General features: G+C 40.4%; 1 protein-coding gene across 1 annotated transcript in view; it reads right to left on the bottom strand.

The window, feature by feature from the left end:
• Window positions 1-1,893: 1,893 nt before the first annotated feature.
• The window catches only part of Slc25a21 (solute carrier family 25 member 21), a 211,856-nt gene continuing 192,914 nt past the window's right edge, over window positions 1,894-20,835 (bottom strand). The window contains exons 8-10 of the mRNA XM_035445876.1: window positions 6,187-6,368; window positions 5,271-5,323; window positions 1,894-1,955 (exon numbers count right to left, since the gene is read on the bottom strand). Coding sequence (XP_035301767.1) covers window positions 1,894-1,955; window positions 5,271-5,323; window positions 6,187-6,368 — 297 coding nt within the window. The remainder of the gene's footprint in view (window positions 1,956-5,270; window positions 5,324-6,186; window positions 6,369-20,835) is intronic.

Raw genomic sequence — 20,835 nt, 5'->3', positions numbered from 1 at the left:
CTAAATTAAGAAATCTTATTGTTATTTATATTTTTCTTTTTTGTATTTTAAAAAATTAATATTAATGGAATCAAAGTTTTCTTTTCCACTTTCACTTCTCTTCCCAGGTCTTTCATTAATAGCAGTAAATCCACATGGAGCAATTTCTAAGACAACAGAAAGCCTAAATAGAGTTGGCTATTCATGGCTGCTTATGATTTGAGGCCACTTTAAAAACTAAGAGCAGGAAAACAGTGGAGCCAGGACTGCTTGGTCTTAAAACCTGTTGCTGTTGGTCAAAGCTCATGCTCTCTCGACTCTCACAGGGTAAAGACTTCTAACTGGCACAGCATTCTTCACAGTCCCTTTTGCTCCTGGTGCTGTGCCTTCAGCCCTCTCTCACAGGATGACAGTGTGTATTCCCTTCAAGGACAGAAAGCAAGCACAGGACACAAAGACATCCTGCTCCTGGCTTTCTGTTTTTAATGACTCACAAATTGAGTATTGGGCTGAAGTACAAATGAAAAAAAAAGCATGTTGGAAAAGATGTACAAGAGAAGGCTATGTATGTATATACAGTATGCTAAAAGCCTTTTATTTTTATACTTCAAATGCTCTAAATTAATAAATACAAATAATTACCATGTCATTTTTACTGTTTATTTTCAAAATGTTGTGGTAAGAATCCCCCATAGTAGAAATGCCCCACATTAGTAGTTAAGAGCAGGTGTCATCTAAAACATGTTGACATTTTTTGTTGACTTTAGCTACTGAAGTGGTCTCATTAGAGGATGCAGACTTACAAACAAGCTTCAGTTATATCAAGACCTAAAGGCTATCTTTCTTTCTTTCTTTCTTTCTTTCTTTCTTTCTTTCTTTCTTTCTTTCTTTCTTTCTTCTTTTTGAGTGCATGTTAGTAGTTGAATGCTTCGAAAAGCTAAGAATATATTTTCATTTTGAAAGATTTTCTCTTAATCATAGACATTTTAATATTCTAGACAGTTGATTTTATACTTAAAGATGTCACCTAAACCCAAGAATCTGGAGAACAGACTTATTTGCCTGCATCCTTTAAAAAATGGCACAGGTAAGGGCTCAGGGCAAAGGTGTCTGGAGGCAACAGAGAGGGGCTCAAGGAGTGCATCCAACTTGTGACCCAACATAAAAATATTTTAGGAATAAAACTTGTCTTCAAAATGAATTACGTAAAAGCAAATCAGATTAATATAATGTTATGTATTCTATTTGTAATAAAAGACTTCCAAAAGCATGATTTAAAAATAACCCACTTAAACCACCACACGAAATATAAAATAGATTTAGGAAAATAGACCCTAAGTGTGTATTATTACTAAAGAAAACCAGCAGACTCACATTTTAACACAGCACTCACAAAATTAAACACCCTTAAAAGGCTGTTTTGGTGTATTTAACTTTTTTCTTTCTTTTCTTTTAAAATATGATTTATGGAAAAGTAATTCCTTATAAGAAAGCATTTAAAATTTGGCTTGTAACTCAGTCTTTCTTTGAATAATTCTCAGGGAATTAGCTACAGAACAATTTATTTTCAAGACTTTAAGTATTTGTAGACTTCTCAGAAAAAATTATTAAGAAGTGAGTTTTCATTGTGATGCAGTGTGAGTCACACAGTTTGTATAGCTTTTATGAACTGTGTCTGACCTCTGTCTGCCCTATTTCTATCTAACTTACATCCTCCATGGCTTCATGTTACTTTTCCTCTTACAGTGCTATGCCTATTGCCCAAAGTGCCATGTCCACTTGTCTAAAACTTTTCAAAACACCAGAACAGGCTGTCTTCTCCCTCCTCACTGTCTGTCTAACTTAGCTGTCTTCTCTTCATGGGACTGCAGATCACACGTCTGTTAGGTCAAGGGGAAAACACTTCTTAGTCCATCACCAGTTTTTCTGCAGCCACACGTTGACGTGTTCATACACCAGCAACATCACCGCACCACCTAGGAGAGAAGAGAGCTGCATCTCACCACAGTTCTGTGGAAGGGCACTGACATGGCTCCTCACTTCCACCCCATGCCACCAAGGCTCGGGAGGCCTTATCAGACTGGGGCTTTTGGAATCATCAGTTCTGGAGCTCAGATGCACAGATAGAAAACAACAACTGTGGAAAATTCTCAGGGTAAAATCAAGACCATTTGTGTTTTCAAATACATTTTTTTCCCCTATGAGTTTCTGCAACTTTCACCATTTCTCATCAAATTCTTTTTCAGGCACTTTCAGCTTTTTTTTAAAAAAGTAAATAAATAAAGACATATTTAGTCATGTAAAGGCATGTAACTTTTCTGTGAACAAAAACTTTCAGATTCTTCACATCTAGGCAATAGGTTTATCTTTTTCAGACATAATTGGCATTGTCTTAGTTACATTTAAGAAAGAATTCTCCAAGACTGTGCTTTGACAGACAAGTCTGGCTTTTAAAGCGGATTGTGCTGTTTGGAAGTTACTTTCTGGAGATTTTAAAACTCTGCTTTGCAAAAGTTAACAAAAGGAAGTTGGAAGTTAAGCATCATTCCACATGTCTGCCTCAAATATATACAGATTTGAACTTGAAAATTTAGAGGCAGAGTTGGGTGGCATGGAACCACCTTTTTTTTTTTTTTTTTTTTTTTTTTTTTTTTAAGATGAGAATGTTGTATCACTGGTTGTGAAGTGGCTTGCTGTCAAAGACACCAAAGGAATGTGATTCAGGAAAGTATGCATAGAGGATGCTGGACACCTGCATATGGCAACAGGCATTTTCCTAGCTAACATGGCCTAGAGTAGCAAATAGGATGTGTTCTGTAACTTAGAATGGCCTATGTGGAAAAAAAAAGTTACAAGGCCCAAATGTGGACAAATACTCAGAACATGACTTAGAACAGTCTTGGCTCCATGAGTGGAAGGTTGACTTCTCTTGGAAAGAAAAGGAACTTGATTTGGATCTTAGCTATTCTGCACACACTGCCATATGATTTAAAAAAAAATCAACAGGCTGCACATGTTTGTGTAACTATAAACCAAAGATAATTATCTGACTGTAATTTTCATTTTTAACCCATGGAGATACTCTATTAAACTCCTTTCAGCTGGTAAAAGCCTTCTGGAATTCTAAAAATACCAACAAATGAACAAACAAACAAGGAGCCCTACAGAGAGAGGGTTGTTAGTGTGTGTGTGTGTGTGTGTGTAATCACTGCATTTGCTTTGACTAACTGTTCACAACATAAAGCATTGCACTAACTACCCCCCGCCCCCACACACACAGAGTTTTCAGCCTGGTGAGATCTAGCGTAGAAATCAAAGACTTGACTCTTGTAGGCTGCACCTCATTGTTAGCCATGCTGAGCTGCTAAAGCATTTCCAAATACAAGATGAAATGTTTCCCTAGAATGAAGGATGGGACATCTGGGAGTCCCCACCCTTGCCTGCTTTCCTTCCTCCTCTCTTCCCTCCTTCCACTCTCTCCAGTCCTTCCCTTCCCCTTTCCTCCCTGCCTTCCTTACTTGTGATGCTGGGGATCAAAGGTCAGGGCCTAGTGAATGCTAGCTCTATGTTCTACCACTGAACTAACCACAGCCCCACTCTATGTATTGTAAATTTAATTTGTGAATTTTATTTTAGATTCCTCTTCCCCCACCCCATATGTGTGTCTGCCTACATGCCAGGGTGAGGGTGGCAGTCAGAGGACAACTTGCAGGAGTTTCTTCTCTCCGTGCACTGTGCTGACCCTGGGGGATGTGACTCAGGAAGCATCTTTACCCACTGAGTCATCCCTCTGGCCCCCGTTTTCTTTTACGGTGTCTTCTTTTCTTTTTCCCTTAAATATGATTGGCCTTAGCTCAAAACCCCTGCCTTTCTCCTCTGAAGTCCTCCCTTTGATGTTCCTAGGACTCACACATTTGAAATGCTGGAGTGGCCAGGTGTTCATTCCCATAGGTGACTGATTCTTCACCATCTGGTTTAGGCTGGACAGTAGCACAACCCTTTTCATTACATTTAACACCAGAGCATCTTAGGATACCTCATGCAGAAACATTTAAAAACTTAAGCAAACATTGAAAAGCCTCTAGCAGAACTTGGGGCCAGATTTTTTAGGAGTTCCAGGTTCAAGGTTCCAGGCAATTACCATGTTAGCTACATTCTCTGCAGTTCCTCCTTCCATCACCACTCTTTGAGACAGCTGGTTAGGGCTGGGCCCATGATTTTCACTAGTACTAGGTCTACACTCGGGTCTCTAGTGCTTGGTGGAGGAAAAGTACAGAGATGCACAACATTACCGATGTTTTTTATTCCTTAGTTGGTTCTGACATGTGGGGCAATAATTGACAGGAGGCAGGTCTCAAATATGAAGAACAACCCATACTTAAGTACCCACAGAAGTTGGGATGATAGATGGGGAAAAGTGGGATGATTTTTAAATATACAAAAGTGTGAATGGTTCTCTAGCTTGCTGATCTTTATCTAAGGTGGGGAGACAGGCCAGTCTTCTGGATTAGGATTCGAATATAAACACACTTGTGTGAATAAAGGAGGAATGGCAAAGAGAGGAGAGAACGTTCCAGAGAGGACTACCAGGATGTCTAAGGAGGGGCATGAGATCTGGTTTAAAAAAAATTCTGTGTGTTCTAGAGCATATGTTCATACTTAATCATAGGGTGGCTTGTAATCCAGGGCTATTTGCCCAGGCGGTTGAAGTCTTCAGCAGCTATTTTCTTATCTATTTACATAGAGGCAGCTGACTCTCCCTGTGGGAATGTCAGGCTTTTTTTTTTTTTTTTTTTCTTTTGGTCTCCTGTCCCTAAGCCAAGAGTCTTTCCTACCAAACTGATGGAGTGATTGAGGCTAGGGCAGTGAGTGCTTCACGCCGTAGAAATGACTGGGAATGAAGTTCAGGGAACTCTCAATGCTCAGGGGAGCAAGATCTGGAGTCCAAGGGAGAGTTCCAGCAGATGGGTTTCTCCACAAAATCCTTGACTCAGCCTGGAGCCACTGTGTATGCCTTGGAGCTCACTCAGGCTTCGGTGGCTGTGGAGCTCTTCCTCTTGACATGTGTTAGTGCTCATTGGCCTCCAGAAAAGCCATAAGTAGTATTTATAAGTAAAAGTAGAGTGTTTCTAATGCATGCTTCCAGTCTCTTGAACTGATCACTTTATACCCTCACGTTTTCACTCTCCTGAGATGGCAAATCTCTATGGTGCTGCTGACCTACATAGCTAACAAAATAAGAGGTACCAGGACAATAAAGGGGGAAGACAGAAATGGTGAGAGCATCTTACCTGGTCCAAGTCTCATGACCTTGGGAAGCAGACCTCTGTATAAGGCTAAGATCCTGTAACAAAAAGGGGCACAACTCTTATTCTGGAAATAGGTAGTTAGACCCCAGCATCACTGAGAGGCTCCTTCAGTGTTTACAAAGAAACTACTTGAAATGATACCCACCCCCAACCTGACAGTATCTGGCTAGGTATTTGTTGCAGCTAATTAGAAGAAGGAAAAGAGTTAATCAATTCTTTATTACAGGCTGTATTGGTCCTGTCCGATCAGAAACACGCCTTTCATCAGTGCTTTCAAGGCAGCCGTGTATATGGGCAAAAATGACATTTGTAATCGAATTTAAAAGACCATAAGCTCAGGCTTCACATTAGGAAAACCATGCAGTTTAGGTCGAATAATGACGTGTCACTTGTTTGCTTGAGAATATTGGTGGGAAGGGGAGAGAAGAGACAGAAACTAAAACTTAGGAAAAAAGATCAGAAAAAGTCAAATACTTAAAAATGCAAAAACCCAGATCTTCAGGATGTTCATATTAGATCTGTTAGGTGAACATAATTACACAAAATTTTTGTTAGCTTTTCCAGGCAGAAGACAAGTTTTCTGCCCGCATGTCAATAAGACATTACAACATACAATAACATCATACACACTGGCAGGTAAAGAGTTTACCTGAGTATTCTCAGGCAAACATTTAGTGTATTGTACAGCCGGGCCTCTCTGTATGTCACGGTGGTGGGAGGACACTGTGCCAACATGTCATTACTGTGTGGCCGGGGAAAACTTGTCATCTATTCCACAGACCTCCTTAGACATAAGCCCAGCCTAGGAAGGCCCACTGGCTCTCATCAAGACAGACAGACAAAGACCATTTCAACAACCCTCGAGGCTCGCACATTTATAGAATCAACAATCTGTTACCCTTCTTCCTGGTAGACCGTCGCCATTGTTTTTAAGCACTTTCTGTACTTGATCTCTCCAGGAATCGGCTGGGGCCCTTGGATCCTACTCTTGGCAACATCAAAGGGGATGTTAAAGATTGAGCCTATCGTCCCCGAGAGAAAACCAATCCCAAATTTTCTCAAAAACTCCAAGGTTGGATCCTAAAAGACAAGAAGAGAAAGGACAGAAGGGGAAGAGGAAGCCCCTAAATTGGTTAAGCACGGCAAAGGGACAAGTCCACGAACAGGCCACCGTCCTCCCTCCGGCACCAGAGCCCTCCCGGCACCCCCCTGTTATTCCAGCCGAGCACATTAGGATTTCCTACGCTGGAACTTGTTTTCTTGACAATCCCATTGGCTATGTTTTTACACATGGTCTAAATTGCTGAAGTACACATTTCCTCACACAGGATTTATAAACACAGTTCATAAAGAAAGACTGGTACGGCATATGGGGATGATTTGTATAATTGGGCTTCACAATGTACTTAGTATTACTGTATCAAAACAGGAGAAATCCAAGCACACTATTAGCTAATTGGCCAGAATATTTTACAAATGACAGCAACTTCCACCATGCAGCCTACTAAAACGCTCATGTGTGTGGACCCCGAATGTTAAATTAAATCAAGGCTGCTCTCGGTCTGCTGCTATTCCCCTCCAGGTTTTTTGCATTTATGTTTCACGTGTAGCTTGATCCACTGTACTGAGAAGTGCTAGCTTCCTGTTATTAACAAACCGACTTGGGGCGGCTGCAAAACAGCCTGTGACATTCTGTGCATTAGAAACAGTAGTAAGTCACTGGGCTAATTGGCTAAAGAATTTACTACTCATTGTTCCTGAATCTTACTCTTCCTTCATGGAAGAGGAGAAAAGAAGAGAAGGGTGGGGAAGAGATGGGGGGGAGGGAAACTGTTCTTTTTTTCCTTCACATTGGTCTGACTTGACTTTCCAATCCTTGCTTTGCTTTCTGACATCAAAGTATTTAATTAGGTCTTATGTGGGAGTCACTTTCCTTGGGTCTATTTTTGTGCCCAGAGAGCTTGCATTATGCTTTGTTATAATGAATTTTCTGGGAAGTTCTCATTATGCTTGCAGCCTCAGTGTTTGCCCTAAAAAGAAACTGTATCACATATTATGAGCAGTTAACCCTGACCCTCCCCACGTCACTTCCCTTTGTCTCTTTTCATCAATATTTCAGAGACATCGTCATCCAGGAACAGCACAAGGTTGTGGGATTACAACTTTTCTTTTAAAATCTAGTGCACGCTCGCACATATACACACATGCATACTTGGCTAAGAAAATGAGGGGTAGGGGGATGAGGATGAATACATTTTATACTGATGGCTGAGCACTACATGACTCTAGTTTCCACGGGAGAAGGAAACTTCTGGGGGCCCCTACATTCTAGACTAAACCAGGAGGCACAATCACTGAGACTCCTATGAGGTTAAATATAAAAAGCACGAGCAAGGGATTTGGTAATAATTTTTGGACCAGGGCCATACAGGTGCCAGGGAGGTTTAAAGGGATTTAAAAATCAACAGGGTGTTTCTAGAGGAGAAACAATGCAGTGACTACAGAGTGATTGAGGTGTGTTTAAATAATTCTCCATCCTTGGTTTTTCTCTTTTACAAGGAGAGAAAAATGCCTCATGCTGCCCTTCTGCATTGCTGCACAGAAGCAGGACCTGGGCTCCAGAGGGGGTACATTTAGCACCTGCTCAAGTTGTCTGACCGTGGAGTCATTGAACCCCTTAGAGTATAGTGCACAAAGGGTAGTTTTTAACATCTACACTGTTCATGCACTATATCATTTTTTAGAAGTGGTGGTAGATGCCTAAGTGTTCTGAGTGCTGTATAAGACTGTCAGAAAGCGGAGAGTGTTAGAAAGAACCACGTTCTCTCTCTCTCTTTCCTTCTTTCTTTAGATATTATACATTTGTATGTGCATGTGTGCCCACTGGCAAGTGTATGGAGGTCAGAGGACAACTTTCAAGATTTGGCTCTCTCCTTCCACTATGTGGGCTCCAGGTACAGAGATCAGAAGGCAAGTGCTTGGGCACAAGTGTTTCCCCCCTGAACTATCTTGGCAGCCCCCGGAACCATGCTTTCTGAAGACATAAAACATCCCATAAAAAGATGCACTTGTAGTGTCCCTATGGCATAGCTGAAATCTGTCCTTTTCCCCCTATTCTGGATGACAGCAAAAATGATGATCTGTATGCACAGCTGGCTGGGAAGGTCAGGGGACCTTGTTAACCATCTAGTCGCTCCTATCTCCTCATCTGTTTGCCAAGGACTGGGGTTGCATTGGAAGGAAATCTAAGACAGCAGCAAAGCTCTCTGTGTTTGAGACACTGTGGGAGTCTAAGACTACTGAGACCTCCAGGCCAGCAGTGTGTGTACTGGCATGAGTACATGTCAAACCCATGTTTTTGTATATTCCCTGGCATAAAAATAAGACCCACAGTAGCTCCCAAGTACAGCTGTGAGGTCTGGGTCCCGCTTCAGGCCCATCTCAGTTTCCCAGGTCAGTCCCCTTGCTCTTTGGAAAGAAGACTGGAAATGGTTTTACACGGGGCTCATGCAATGGCCCAGCAGGTAGAGGTACTTGCACACAAACCTGACAGCTTGGGTTTGAACTCTGGATGTTACAAGGAGAGAACTGACTCCTGAGAGTCAGTTTTCTCACCTTCACATGCATACCCCCCCCCCACACCAAACAAACAAATATGAAAGCTATTAAAACCCATGATGAAAACCAGTGAATTTGGGCTTTTTATAGGCAAAAGGGAGGGTTAGTCACAATATCTCTCATCAATTGGTTTCTGAATCCATGGCCATTCTGTTCCTTTGACTTTATAATCTGCTTTGTGCTGATGAATCTAGGTTAGGGTTGGTGGGCCACAGCCAGCACTCTCATCTTGCCTCTGATACCTTCACTACACCACTGTGCATAAGAAACTTCCGGATATCTTCATCAGGAACTTTTCTTCTCTATTCCTGAGACACTGTCTCAACCACAACCACCACTCTCACCCATTTTGTATGTTGTTCATTTTTGCATACATCTAACTTCTACACCAGATTGTGAGCCCACAAAGCATACAAACATGAGTTCCACCACACCTGTGCAGCTACACAAAATAAATAGGTAAATGTAACTTGAAAAGTATGAGGATTGTTGTAAGTAGATCGCTAAAGAAAGACAGAGAAAGGGAGGAAGGGAAGGAGGCAGGTGGCAGGGGAGAGAGAGAGAGAGAGAGAGAGAGAGAGAGAGAGAGAGAGAGAGAGAGAGAGAGCAGGGAAGGAACAAGGAGAATGATGGAGACAGGAAGCCCCACTTGTGTTGTGGTTGTGGCCAGAGATCTACAAAGAAGCCATCCATCATATCACACCTCTCCTTTGCATTCTGGTAAATTCTTTGTGGCTAGATTAAAACATTTCCCTCCAAAGTTTTTCTTAGGGTTATGGTGTAGATAAAAATCCCCAGTACAACACTGCTGAGCCTGCTGCAATGGACAACCTCCTCATAGTCTCAGGGTAAGGACAGTGATGATGATATAAATAAAGTCCAATCTTAGTCTTTGAGTGTGGAGATCCCAGTAAGAAAGTTGTAAGGGAGGTTAAGTTTGCATTGTATTTTGGAGTTACTTAACAGGCAAGTAGAGGCATGGGCAAGAGAGACTATGGGCCATTACTTTTTACTGGTACAACTGGGAAATAAGGTTTTGTTTTTGTTGTTGTTTTGCTTTTGAGACAGGATTTCTCTGTGTAGATCTGGCCATCCTGGAACTTGCTCTGTGACGAGGCTGGTCTTGAACTCAGAGATTTGCCTGCCTCTGCCTCTGCCTCCTGGGTGCTGGGATTAAAGGCATGTGTCATCACATCTGGCAAAACAAGGTGTTCTTAATCTAAGAACTTAGGAAAGAAGAGAAAGTAAGCAACACAGAAGTTTGCTCCATTGAACTCAAGGGAGATTTGGGAGATGTGGTTTAGAAAGGACCAGGGCCCATGTGAATCCAAGTGCACAGGGATAAAGCAAAACCAAGCTGAATGGAGCTCCTTGACTCAGGAACAAGTCAAGGTTGTCTATAGCCTCTACCCAGACCTCCACTAATTTGTGAGCTTCTTTTGCAAGATCCTGGGCCCCAAAACAACTATGAAGGTGAATAAATTCAGAGAGGGGTGGGGTGGGTGTATAGCCAATTATCCATGTACTGTGATCATATTAAAGTGGGGTGTGAGCAAAATACAGAGAGAAATGTGTGGCAAGGAGAGGGGAAGTTACTCCTGGAATTTACCTACTGAAATTCTGTGATATAGCCTCTAGTTTTTGCCTCTGAAATGTATGATCACTGTGAAATCAATGCAGGCACATTGTTATTGCCAATCACCATGTTTTAACTGAATGGCTAGTCCCTTAAGACTCTTACCACCTGGATTTTCAGTTTTTACTTTTCTATTATTAGTTTATTTTAAAAACTGGAGATAGTGGAAGATGATGAGATACTGTGTGGCAGGCACTGGGTTAAGTGTTTCCTAGTCTCAGAACATTGATGAGCAGGTGAGGTTTCTGAGTCTTATGGAAGGTTCCTGACTTTCCTAAGTGGATATAAATCCAAATGAGCCCAAGGACCCAAAGGTCTCTTTTATTGAGAAATGAAGAATTCAGTGTATTGAAGATCTTTGAGACTGTCTTGGTTTAGCCAGCAATATTAGAGACATGTGTACTTATGTATCAGGATGTACCCAAGTCAACCTCCAAGGGCATCACTTCTCAGACCAAGAAAAAAACTTAAGTTGAAGAAGTAAAATCATGGTATTGTGAGACAATTAGTGAGTTCACAGTGTCAGCTGCCTAAATCAAATAGTCAGGACAGCATCTAAATTACGTAAATAAACACTCATGTGGATGAAAAAGCTATCATTATTTTTTTATTTTATTTTATTTTTTTAGTTTCTCTGTTTTGATTTTCAGGGTTTTGTTTATTTGTTTGTTTCCTTTTTTTGAGAGAGAGAGAGAGAGAGAGAGAGAGAGAGAGAGAGAGAGAGAGAGAGAGAGAGGAAGTAGGGAGAACTTGAAGTTGTAGGCAAGGATCTGGGAGGAATGAGGGAAAGGGAAACAATGTCATCGAAATATAGGATATGAAAAAATTTTTTGAATGAAAAATGTCTAACAGGCTTCCATAATTTGTCACAAATTAGAAATTAGGAAACTTCCCCTGCATTTTTTTGTTTGTTTGATTTTTGTTTTCTGAGACAGGATTTCTTTGTGTAGTCCTGGCTGTCCTGAAACTCACTCTGTAGACCAGACTGGACTCACTTAGCAATCCATCTGCCTCTGCCTCCTGGGTTCTAGGATTAAAGGCATGGGCCACCACCACCAGTCACTTGCCCTGTTCTTTACACACATTCCTCACCCATAAACCCCAATCATTGTATTCCAAGTCTTTACTCAATTTTAAGGACTAGCAACTATCATTATTCTGATAATTTACCACAATTTAAAAAACATCATTGCAGTAGTCTTTCTCCCTCATATTTAAAATAGGTCCTTTGTAATATTTACTGATAAGGAGTATTATTTTCTATTCTAGAGATTTTTTTCTAAATATTTTCAGATTTTTCTCACAAATGTAGTATAACTGTCCTGGGGTTGAGCACCCTGAAGATAAACAAATATTACCCATAGTGACCTTGGTCTTTCACAGCAATAGGGGATACAACTTGAGAGAAAAGTATTCTTTCCTGTAGTGCTGGGTATAAAACCCAGCACTTCATGAATGCTAAGCAAGTGCTCTGAGCTAAATCCCCAACCTTTACAGGCTACTTTTTTATTATTTAATTTGCTTGCAAACACTTTAGGGGCTTAAGTTAGCATTCCACTTCACAGATGAGGACACCAACACAGATAGTAGGTGACTTGTCAAAGACACATAGCTAAATAGTACCAGTATTGAGAATTAACACCAAGATCTTTTACAAGAGTTCGTGGCTGTTTCTATCAAACTTAGATCCTGGGGTGAGTGCAGAGCTGAAGAAATGTGTTTACCAGCCTCTCTTCTTTGAAACTAATAAGTTTCTTTGACAAAACAGCTCACTATAGAGTCTCCATGACTTGAGAGACACTAATAAGTGATTCCAAGGTATCGGCAGCTGTGATATTCTACAACCTATGAAAATTACACAAAAGGAGTCAATAGAATGGTGACCTATAAATCAAAGCAGCTAATGAACAACACATGACATATTTGTCAGTAATGTAACCATCTAATTCACACTGCATTATCAACGCTGAAGGCACATCAGCGGTGTAAGGCAAGAGCACTGGATCAATGACACAGAGTTAAAGTATCTGGATGAAAAGAATCATCCGATCATCCTTTTCCCTTCTCTGACACGGGCTCTGATGCCCTGTGCAGTAACAGGCCAGCTGGCTGCTGGCTTGGTCAACAGGGAACCGCTGCCCATCTCACAGACCTTTGTGATTAGGTTCTGGCGGCTTTAAGAAGACATTCCACATAGAGTTCTGCCAGAAGGAGGGGTTAAGGAAGATGGGAGAGCAGGAACTTTTTCACTAGTGAGGATTGGGGGTGGTGAGGGAGATAGGAGGAAGTCTGCTGCTTGTGCAAAAAAGCAGAGTTGAGTAGAGTGGCTTTTCATTTAAGGGACTCAGGAGATCAGTCCTGAAACCTTGTCTGAGAATCTTCCCACCTATGTCATCTCGTGTTACTCTTTCTCTGTTCCTCACAGTTGCCACCATGTAATTTCTCTTGGTAACATATCAAGCAAAGCAGTCCTATGAGAAGTCATGTGACTTTTGAGTATCACAAAAGTGCTTCTTTGAAGAACTTTTATATTTAGCTTATGGCTTGCTATTTGGAAGCAATAGCTGAAGGGTTCTATGGTGCAGGCTTTCATTTCTCCGAGGCTGTAGTAAACATAAATTTCTTAATTTAGTCAATTGCACATGTTTAAGATGACTTGATACAATCTGAAGTTGTTGATTTCCATAAAATAACACATATGCCAACGTCTTGATGTAAGACAACATAGATTTTCCACCTCCTTTTTCAATTCCCTTCTCCAACAAATCTTTCCATAATCCATCTCTGAATGGTTTCTGTGTATTAAGAAAAGGATGTTAGATGTGAATCTTTAGATACGTGTATTTAAATTGGTGTACCCATAGAAGTCAGGAAACAAGAAAGAGGCCATGAGGGAGATCTCAAGGGAAGGGGAAAGAACAAAGGTAGTATAAAATGGGAAAGGAAATAATAGTACAAGAATGATTAAATGGAGTAGGGTATGGGAGGGAGACTGGGGAGGGATAACTAATACTTTTGAAATACTTTTGAAAAAACTAATGACTTTTGAAAATGTTGTATAAAACCTATTGTTAATAGAAGTTCCCTAAAACACAAAAGGAATTCAAGTGGAGTTACTCTATAACAGGTGACAATCTACACCAGACATCATAGGCTATCAAACAAAAATCCAATTAACAGGCATGGGTTATCTCTTTTTAAGTTGTGGGTCAGTTAGGATCCATGGGAGCAAACATCACACATTATTGCCATTGTTCTTGGTTACCCTCCAAAACTTGGTTGTAAGACTCTATTGTTGAAGAGTCCCGTGGTAGTTTGAATTTAATTGGCTCCCATAAACTAAGAGGGAGTGGCACTTTTAGATGTGTGACTTTGTTGGAGTAGGTGTGGCCTTGTTGGAGGAAGTGTGCTTTGAAGTCCTTTCCTCAAGCTACACTCATTGTGACACTCAATTCACTTCCGGTTGTCTGCTGGTCAACATACAGGACTCTCAGCGTCTTCTCCATCACTATGCCTGTCTGCACACTACTATGTCACACTATGATGACAATGGACTAAACCTCTTAAACTTCTCCAAAAATTCCTTTTTAAAGCTATAGATTAGTGCATCATTCAGCCTTCACCAGAAAAGATGTTTTGTTCGGTAGATGGTGATTCCTACAGAGAATAAGAAACTATGAAGTGTCAAGGTTTGAATGTGATATCTCTATCATATCCCCTCCCTGCAAGGCTCAGGGGTGATTGCAAAAGAAGGGACAGAAAGATGATAAGAACCAGAGGCAGTGGATGACCTCAGCAAAACATATTTACTGGACAGGACAGTGCGTTACATTTACAAACTCATGATGGCTATCTATGAGTGCTTGCTTGCACAAGACCCACATAGGACAATGCCAACTAAAATCCCAGCATGAGTGGAATTTTACCCTTACTGAGGCTACTGGCAACTGATTGTTTCTGGAAGAGGGAGAGTTATATTTTGCCAGGGATGCGGCTTCTGGGAGGCTACCAAGATGGCATACACCCATGAACACACAGGTAGTGCTAACTGTACTCAGTGGGTTTTAAAAAACTACTCCTAGCTCTTGCAAAGAACTTTCCCTTTGTCAGCCGATGGAGACCATTATGGAAGAATCATGGCTGGTCAAAATGCAGTGATTGTGGGATGCCCAGCCTCAATGGATATATCTAAAATATGGCTCTTAAGGCTCAAGGAACATCACGGAGGAGGGGCAAGAAATATTTTAAGAACCAGGGGACCAGGAAGTCTGCTGTAAGATTGTGTCTTCCAAAAATGGCAGGGAAGCTACACTCATGATCCCCCCACAGTGTGTCTGGCTAAAGAAGACATGAAAAATGCCAATGTCAATAGACATGCTAATGTGGAAGGATGATATGTCACATGCCTAGATAGAGAACTATAGGCAACTAGTAAATACTGAAAGAGGCAGAATTAGTCTTTCCCAGGGATGAATCCCTAATAGGTTATCCAATACCTAATGGTCAGTCCTAAAATCCTAGACACACAAGCAACACCAGTCTCAATGGGTTGTTATTTATATATTTATACTTACATAGATGTAACAGTATTAAAAAGAGAAAAAGATAATCAACTTGCAAGGGAATAAAGGAGGGCATGGGAGAAGTTAGAAGGAGGATGACCTGGTTGGGGTTGAAGGGAGGAAAGAGAGGGGAAAAGTTATGTAATTTTATTTTAATAACATTTTAAAAAGTGCTCATGAAGTTTGGAGGAAAACTTAGCTCTCCTATATGAAGACATGGTAAACAAAGGACCACAGGTTCAGAAGCAAATCACAAGGAGGTACATATATACACTGGTTAAGCACCTGGTCACAACCACAAGGCAAATAATAGCAGCTCATCATTGCCTTCCCCACAGCTGGCAGTGGAGGCCATGAAAATGATGTGGTGTGTTGAAATCACAGTTGTCTCCTGGTAACTGAACGAGGAGCAAGCAGCCTGTGTGAGTGAACTGTGCTTCTTTCTTTTTGTAGAAGGGATAGGGATTTGTAGTGTAGATGTTGTTAGTCTTCATGGGTTCAAGTTGACAAGGAGTAGTTAGTGTCCCATCACCCTTTCATTCTTTCTAACCTTGGCTCTCTTTTGTTGTTTTGTTCACAAACTTTGACAAAAGCATTTTCCCCTGATGTCCTGGCATCATGCTGTTTTGTCCTCAGTGAAAATCCCTGCTATTGAAGCTTAATTAAAAAAATACAGTTGTTTCCACTTGACAGCTATCAGAAGAATCTATTAGAGTGTTTGTTTTCTCTTCATGTGAGGTAAGTTAGGGGAAATGCTAGCTCCTCACTCCACAAAAGGTCTTGAAACTAAAATGAGATGGTTCAATTGATAAGCATTCTTTAAGGCATGTGGAGTATTCCCAAGATCCTATCCTTGCAGGGCTCCAGCTTTTGGAAGGAAATCAAAGTCCTGTTAAGAGCTCCTCGTCTAAATGTAGCCATTCAGAAAATAGCCATGAAAATTCCTTCCCCCTGCTAAGCTATCTGCTCTTTAAAGTGTTCTGAAATGTAAAATAATTTTCAAGGCCTTAGCCACTTAACTCAAATCACAAAATGTACAAAATGTCAAAATGATTTATGATTTAAGCATAACAGTTATCACTTGATTGCTCCATGTAAGTTTCATACACAATATGCTATTTGTAATTATGTGTTACCCATACATTTACATGGTTAGATAATACCTTCTGAGAGCCAATTAAGTCTTTGGGTATTACCATACAAAATAGAAGTTCAGTGTTTATACTTGGAAGCCAGTTGGGTTTTTTATGTTTTGGCATGCTTTGTCTGTTCGTTACCTCAATGTAAACACTGACTCCTAGGAAAACTAGCCAACCAGAAGTCCCAAAACAAAATTCTAAAGGTTGCTGTCAAGGCAGGGACAAGACTGAGATTCTTGGTTAGGCAGATCATCAATCAAGTAGAAGTGTTTGAATTGAGCTGGGCCGTGGTGACGCACACCTTTAGTCCCAGCACTCTGGAGGCAGAGACAGGAGGATCTCTGTGAGTTCAAAACCAAGCCAGTCTACAGAGTGAGTTCCAGGACAGCTGGGGCAGTTACACAGAGAAACCCTATCGAAAACACCCCTGGCAGTCTTTGACTTGATTCTTTCCTTGAGATCTAACTTCTGTAATTCTGTACATGCAAATTTCCCATACTCACTCGGATAACATAATATGTTTGATACACCTCTAATCAAAGCATGTAAGAGGAGGAAACTATCTTTAAAAACTACATCTCTAAAATATTCCAGTCCAGTTAGCCTTGGTAGTCTTACCTCCCTGATCCTCTACATACCACCTGCCCTTCCAGCTCTAGCCCCGCCCAGGACCCTTCTGCTGTAGAGCAGTCACATGGTGTTTTCTCAGTCTAGCATGTTCTTTCTCTTCATCTTCATCTTGCCTGGCCAATCCTCATCTTGAGCTCAAGTATGCCCACTGTTTCTTTTTTCTTTTCCTTCCTTCCTTTCTTTTTAGTTTTCAGGCTGGCAAATACTTTTTTTTTTAATTTTGCAAAAGTAGCATCAGATTGCAAGGCCGATTTACAAATTCTTGAGAGTAATGATTCATTAATACTAGGAGACCAGCCGAGACTGTGTGGGTGGATCTTGAGAATCAATACATGTTAAGGAGGTAATCAATATGGGACTGTGATAGGCCCGTAGAACAGGGATTTATTCATTGCAAATTCCACTATCTGTGTTAACAAAGCTAAAAGTTGGATATTTTGGCAGTGTGGTATTATGTCTAGAGTATATGTAGTTCATTCATTATGTCCTAGAGCATGATTTAGTTCAATTAAAGCTGTGTATTTATGGAAGTGTTGTACAAGTAGCATATAATGGTGGGGAGGAAAATAAAAGAGAAAGAACAACATCCTGTGAAAATTTAATCTTTGGACATATTCAAAACAACAGCACACTGTTTACTATCATATTTCATAATCACAATCATATATCCCACTGACATTCTCCTGAAGTGCGCACTGTTCTTAAATAAGGACTCCCTACCTCCTTACCCTACTCCACCATGGGTTGAGATCGGAGTCCTTGTCAACTTTCACAGTTTTATAGCCGTCTTCATGGCACTTACCACAACTGTGAAGATTCACTTCATCAGATGACTGGTTTATTGCCATTTGCTTCCACTAGACTATAAAGCCCACTAAGGCAGAGGCAGTGGAGGTACTTAGAAAGACGATGACTGGCACAGGGTGGATGGCGACACTAATACTTGTGGAATGCACAGACTGAATGGATTCACTGAGAATCTAGGCTACTCCTACTTCATTTCCATCCACTTGGGTGGTGCCTGACTGGAAAAATTTTGCCTGACGTTTATTTAAGAAAGTGTCTGAATCCGTGCCCCTTCTTCTCTGCCTTTTCCTTCCCCTTTCCCCCAATGCATACACTCCAGGGAGTCTGTGAAAACTACCAATGAAAGATATTCTTTTACCACAGAATCTTGTCACATATCCTGGAATTCCATAGAAACTATGCATTTGTAGTTTCCCCCAAGTGGTTGGTTGGAGGGTTGAAAGGAGGGTTGTTCTTAATGAAACTTGAATGCCCTGCCTTTCCCATTGATGCGGGACTGGTAAGACCGATGATCAAGTGAGAGAGAATCAGAGAAAGGAACTGTCATAAATTAAAGCCTACTATGACCTAATTCTATTGAGATTCTTCCTTTCAAAATACAAACAGCTCAGTCTAGGTTCTCTACTTGACCCCAAATGTGTATTTCCCATTCAGCTCAGTGCACACCTCAGGGGAAGAAGTGGCCCTCAATCATGCAGCCAGCGACAGTGCACACTTCTGATAAACTGAAGGACGTTGGGCATTGCTGTTAGGCTTTCTATAGGGCTCACAAAACAAAGAAGATACTAAAAAAGAAGAAAAAAAAGACTTGCTTCTCTGGAAGGCAGTCTTCTATGACTGTTACCTTGGAAGAAAACAAAATTTGCTTGCCTTAATGCTGTCCCTAGTTAAATGACTATGGGGACAGGCCTAAACGGTTTATTAAGCAAGAAATATTGAATAGTTGAAAAATTACTGTCTCAAACCCACACATGTAATTTATCACGACAGAATTTAACACAAAACTCTATTATTCTTGGCATAATACCTGAAAACATCCTTAGTTGGAATGTAAACTAAAAACATAGTTTAATATTTCTGACAGCTATTATTTTTAGATGGTGATATCTACTGTTATTTTACTTACGGAAATGTATGAAGAGAAGCAAATATAGAAATAGAAAACAAAATTACTAGAGTCATGGAGTACTTTAATCTTGTGATTCTAATTTGTATGTCAACATAAAAAATAGTATACTCTGAAGATCCCCAGTGTGGAGTGGAAATGGAAGTTTTTTTTTTTTTTTTCAATGAAAACTTACTCCTGTAGATATTTGAAAAACATGTCAGTATTTAAGTTAATTAGTATTTGTTTCTATGTTACTATGAGAAGTGATGGCCTCTTTCTGGGGAGGAAGGAGAATTCTTCATGCTGGCATTCTGTTTCATTTCTGCAAGATGTGAACGAATGCCCCATTAACTGAGTTCTGTGGTCAGATACTATTGAAAGCAGCCTTTTCTCTGTTGTAGCTACTCACTGTACAACACTAATGCTGGCTCCTGGAAACAAACCTGGCAGAAAAGCATCATTTCCAATTGGTAATGTCTGGTCGCCCAGGTTATGTCTTTAGTTTTGTGTCAGGGGATTACAGAGTGTGGATGTGAAGAAGGGGAACCAGCCTTCAGGTCCAAAAGAAGGAGAAGAATTTAGTTATCTTATCTGGACATTTGGTTACTTTACTTGCTAAAAAAATTCAGAAAAATATAAAAACTGTTACAAGTGCTTTTAAAAATTTGATTTTTAAAGTGTGTGTGTGTGTGTGTGTGTGTGTGTGTGTGTGTGTGTGTGTGATGTGCAAGGGTTGTGCAGGGACTCAAGCAGTCTAGTTGCATCAGATCCCCTGGGACCTGGAGTTAGCAGGTGATTGTGAGCTGCCTGGCATGGGTATTGGCAATTAAACTGGGGTCCTCTGGAAGAGCAAGAAGTGCTCTTAAGCACTGAGCCAGCCCTCCAGCTCTCTTGTAAATATTATAACCATTTTTAAGAACTAATTTATGTGTAACAAAATATAAAAGTAAAACACAGGAGCTAGGGCATTACAGGCATAGTGCAGAATTTTGATCTCTGGCTCAGATTAATTATGACTTCACTTTTGAATGCAAACTTCCTACTTGGTTTGTTTAGCAGAAAATGAGTTATCGTGATAAGAATCAGGTAAAAAAAATAAAGTCTAAAACAGTAGTTTTAACAGTAAAATGGAGTAAAAAGTCAGAACAATGATATTTGGAAAATATGTGTACCAGAGGTCACCAACCAGAAGAGCTAGTTAAACAATCTATGGGTTGGATATCTGACCCGAATTAATTGGGTTTAGTGTCTCAAATTCTTACTTTACCTCTGCAGACATACTTTACAATTGATTAAAATGTTTCAAAGTGACTTGGGCAATCTGTTTTATAAGGTTCTATTAAAATTTTATTGATTTACTTCTATTATAAAATTAATACATACTAAATGTAAAAGCTTTCACCAGTTCAGGAGAGTGTATAGAAAGGACTTCCCTCACTACCACAATACCACTTACTTTTCATACTCAATGCTCTCTCTCTCTCTCTCTCTCTCTCACACACACACACACACACACACACACACATGCACGCACGCCTCTCGATTTTTACTCCCAGAGCTAATCATTATGAACTGTTTCTTGCAAAAGCAAATGCTTTGAAGATGGAAAAATTCTGCAAGGCATTAGAGATTAAAAAAATTAAAGAAAAATCTAGAAATATCTCATGCCAGTCAGAGTTGATGAAATCTCAAATTCCCTTGGAACAAGAGAATGACCAATTGCTGGCTGAGAGAATTGAAACAATAACCCTGTAAACAAACTGTCCAAAGTGAATGGCAAGAGACAGGCTACAGCAAAGATGGGATAATGCCTTCAAGGAGCACCACCTCTTCATCGTAGTTTATAACAACCCAATGACGTTCTTCAACATGTTTTAATGATTATCATACCTTCCCCTTCACAAAGGATTGATTTATTATGGTTTAAATTTAAAGAATACTGGCTTCCCAGTTTTGAGTCAGGCTTAGATTACAGAGCACATAAAATCAATGACTTTGTTCTAGGCAAGGAAAACATAGTGTTCATTTAAGTGCAAAAAGAATAGTC

Source organism: Cricetulus griseus, chromosome 5 (genome assembly GCF_003668045.3).
Source record: "Cricetulus griseus strain 17A/GY chromosome 5, alternate assembly CriGri-PICRH-1.0, whole genome shotgun sequence".
Lineage (NCBI taxonomy): Eukaryota > Metazoa > Chordata > Mammalia > Rodentia > Cricetidae > Cricetulus > Cricetulus griseus.
This window is presented reverse-complemented; position numbering and strand designations above follow the sequence as displayed.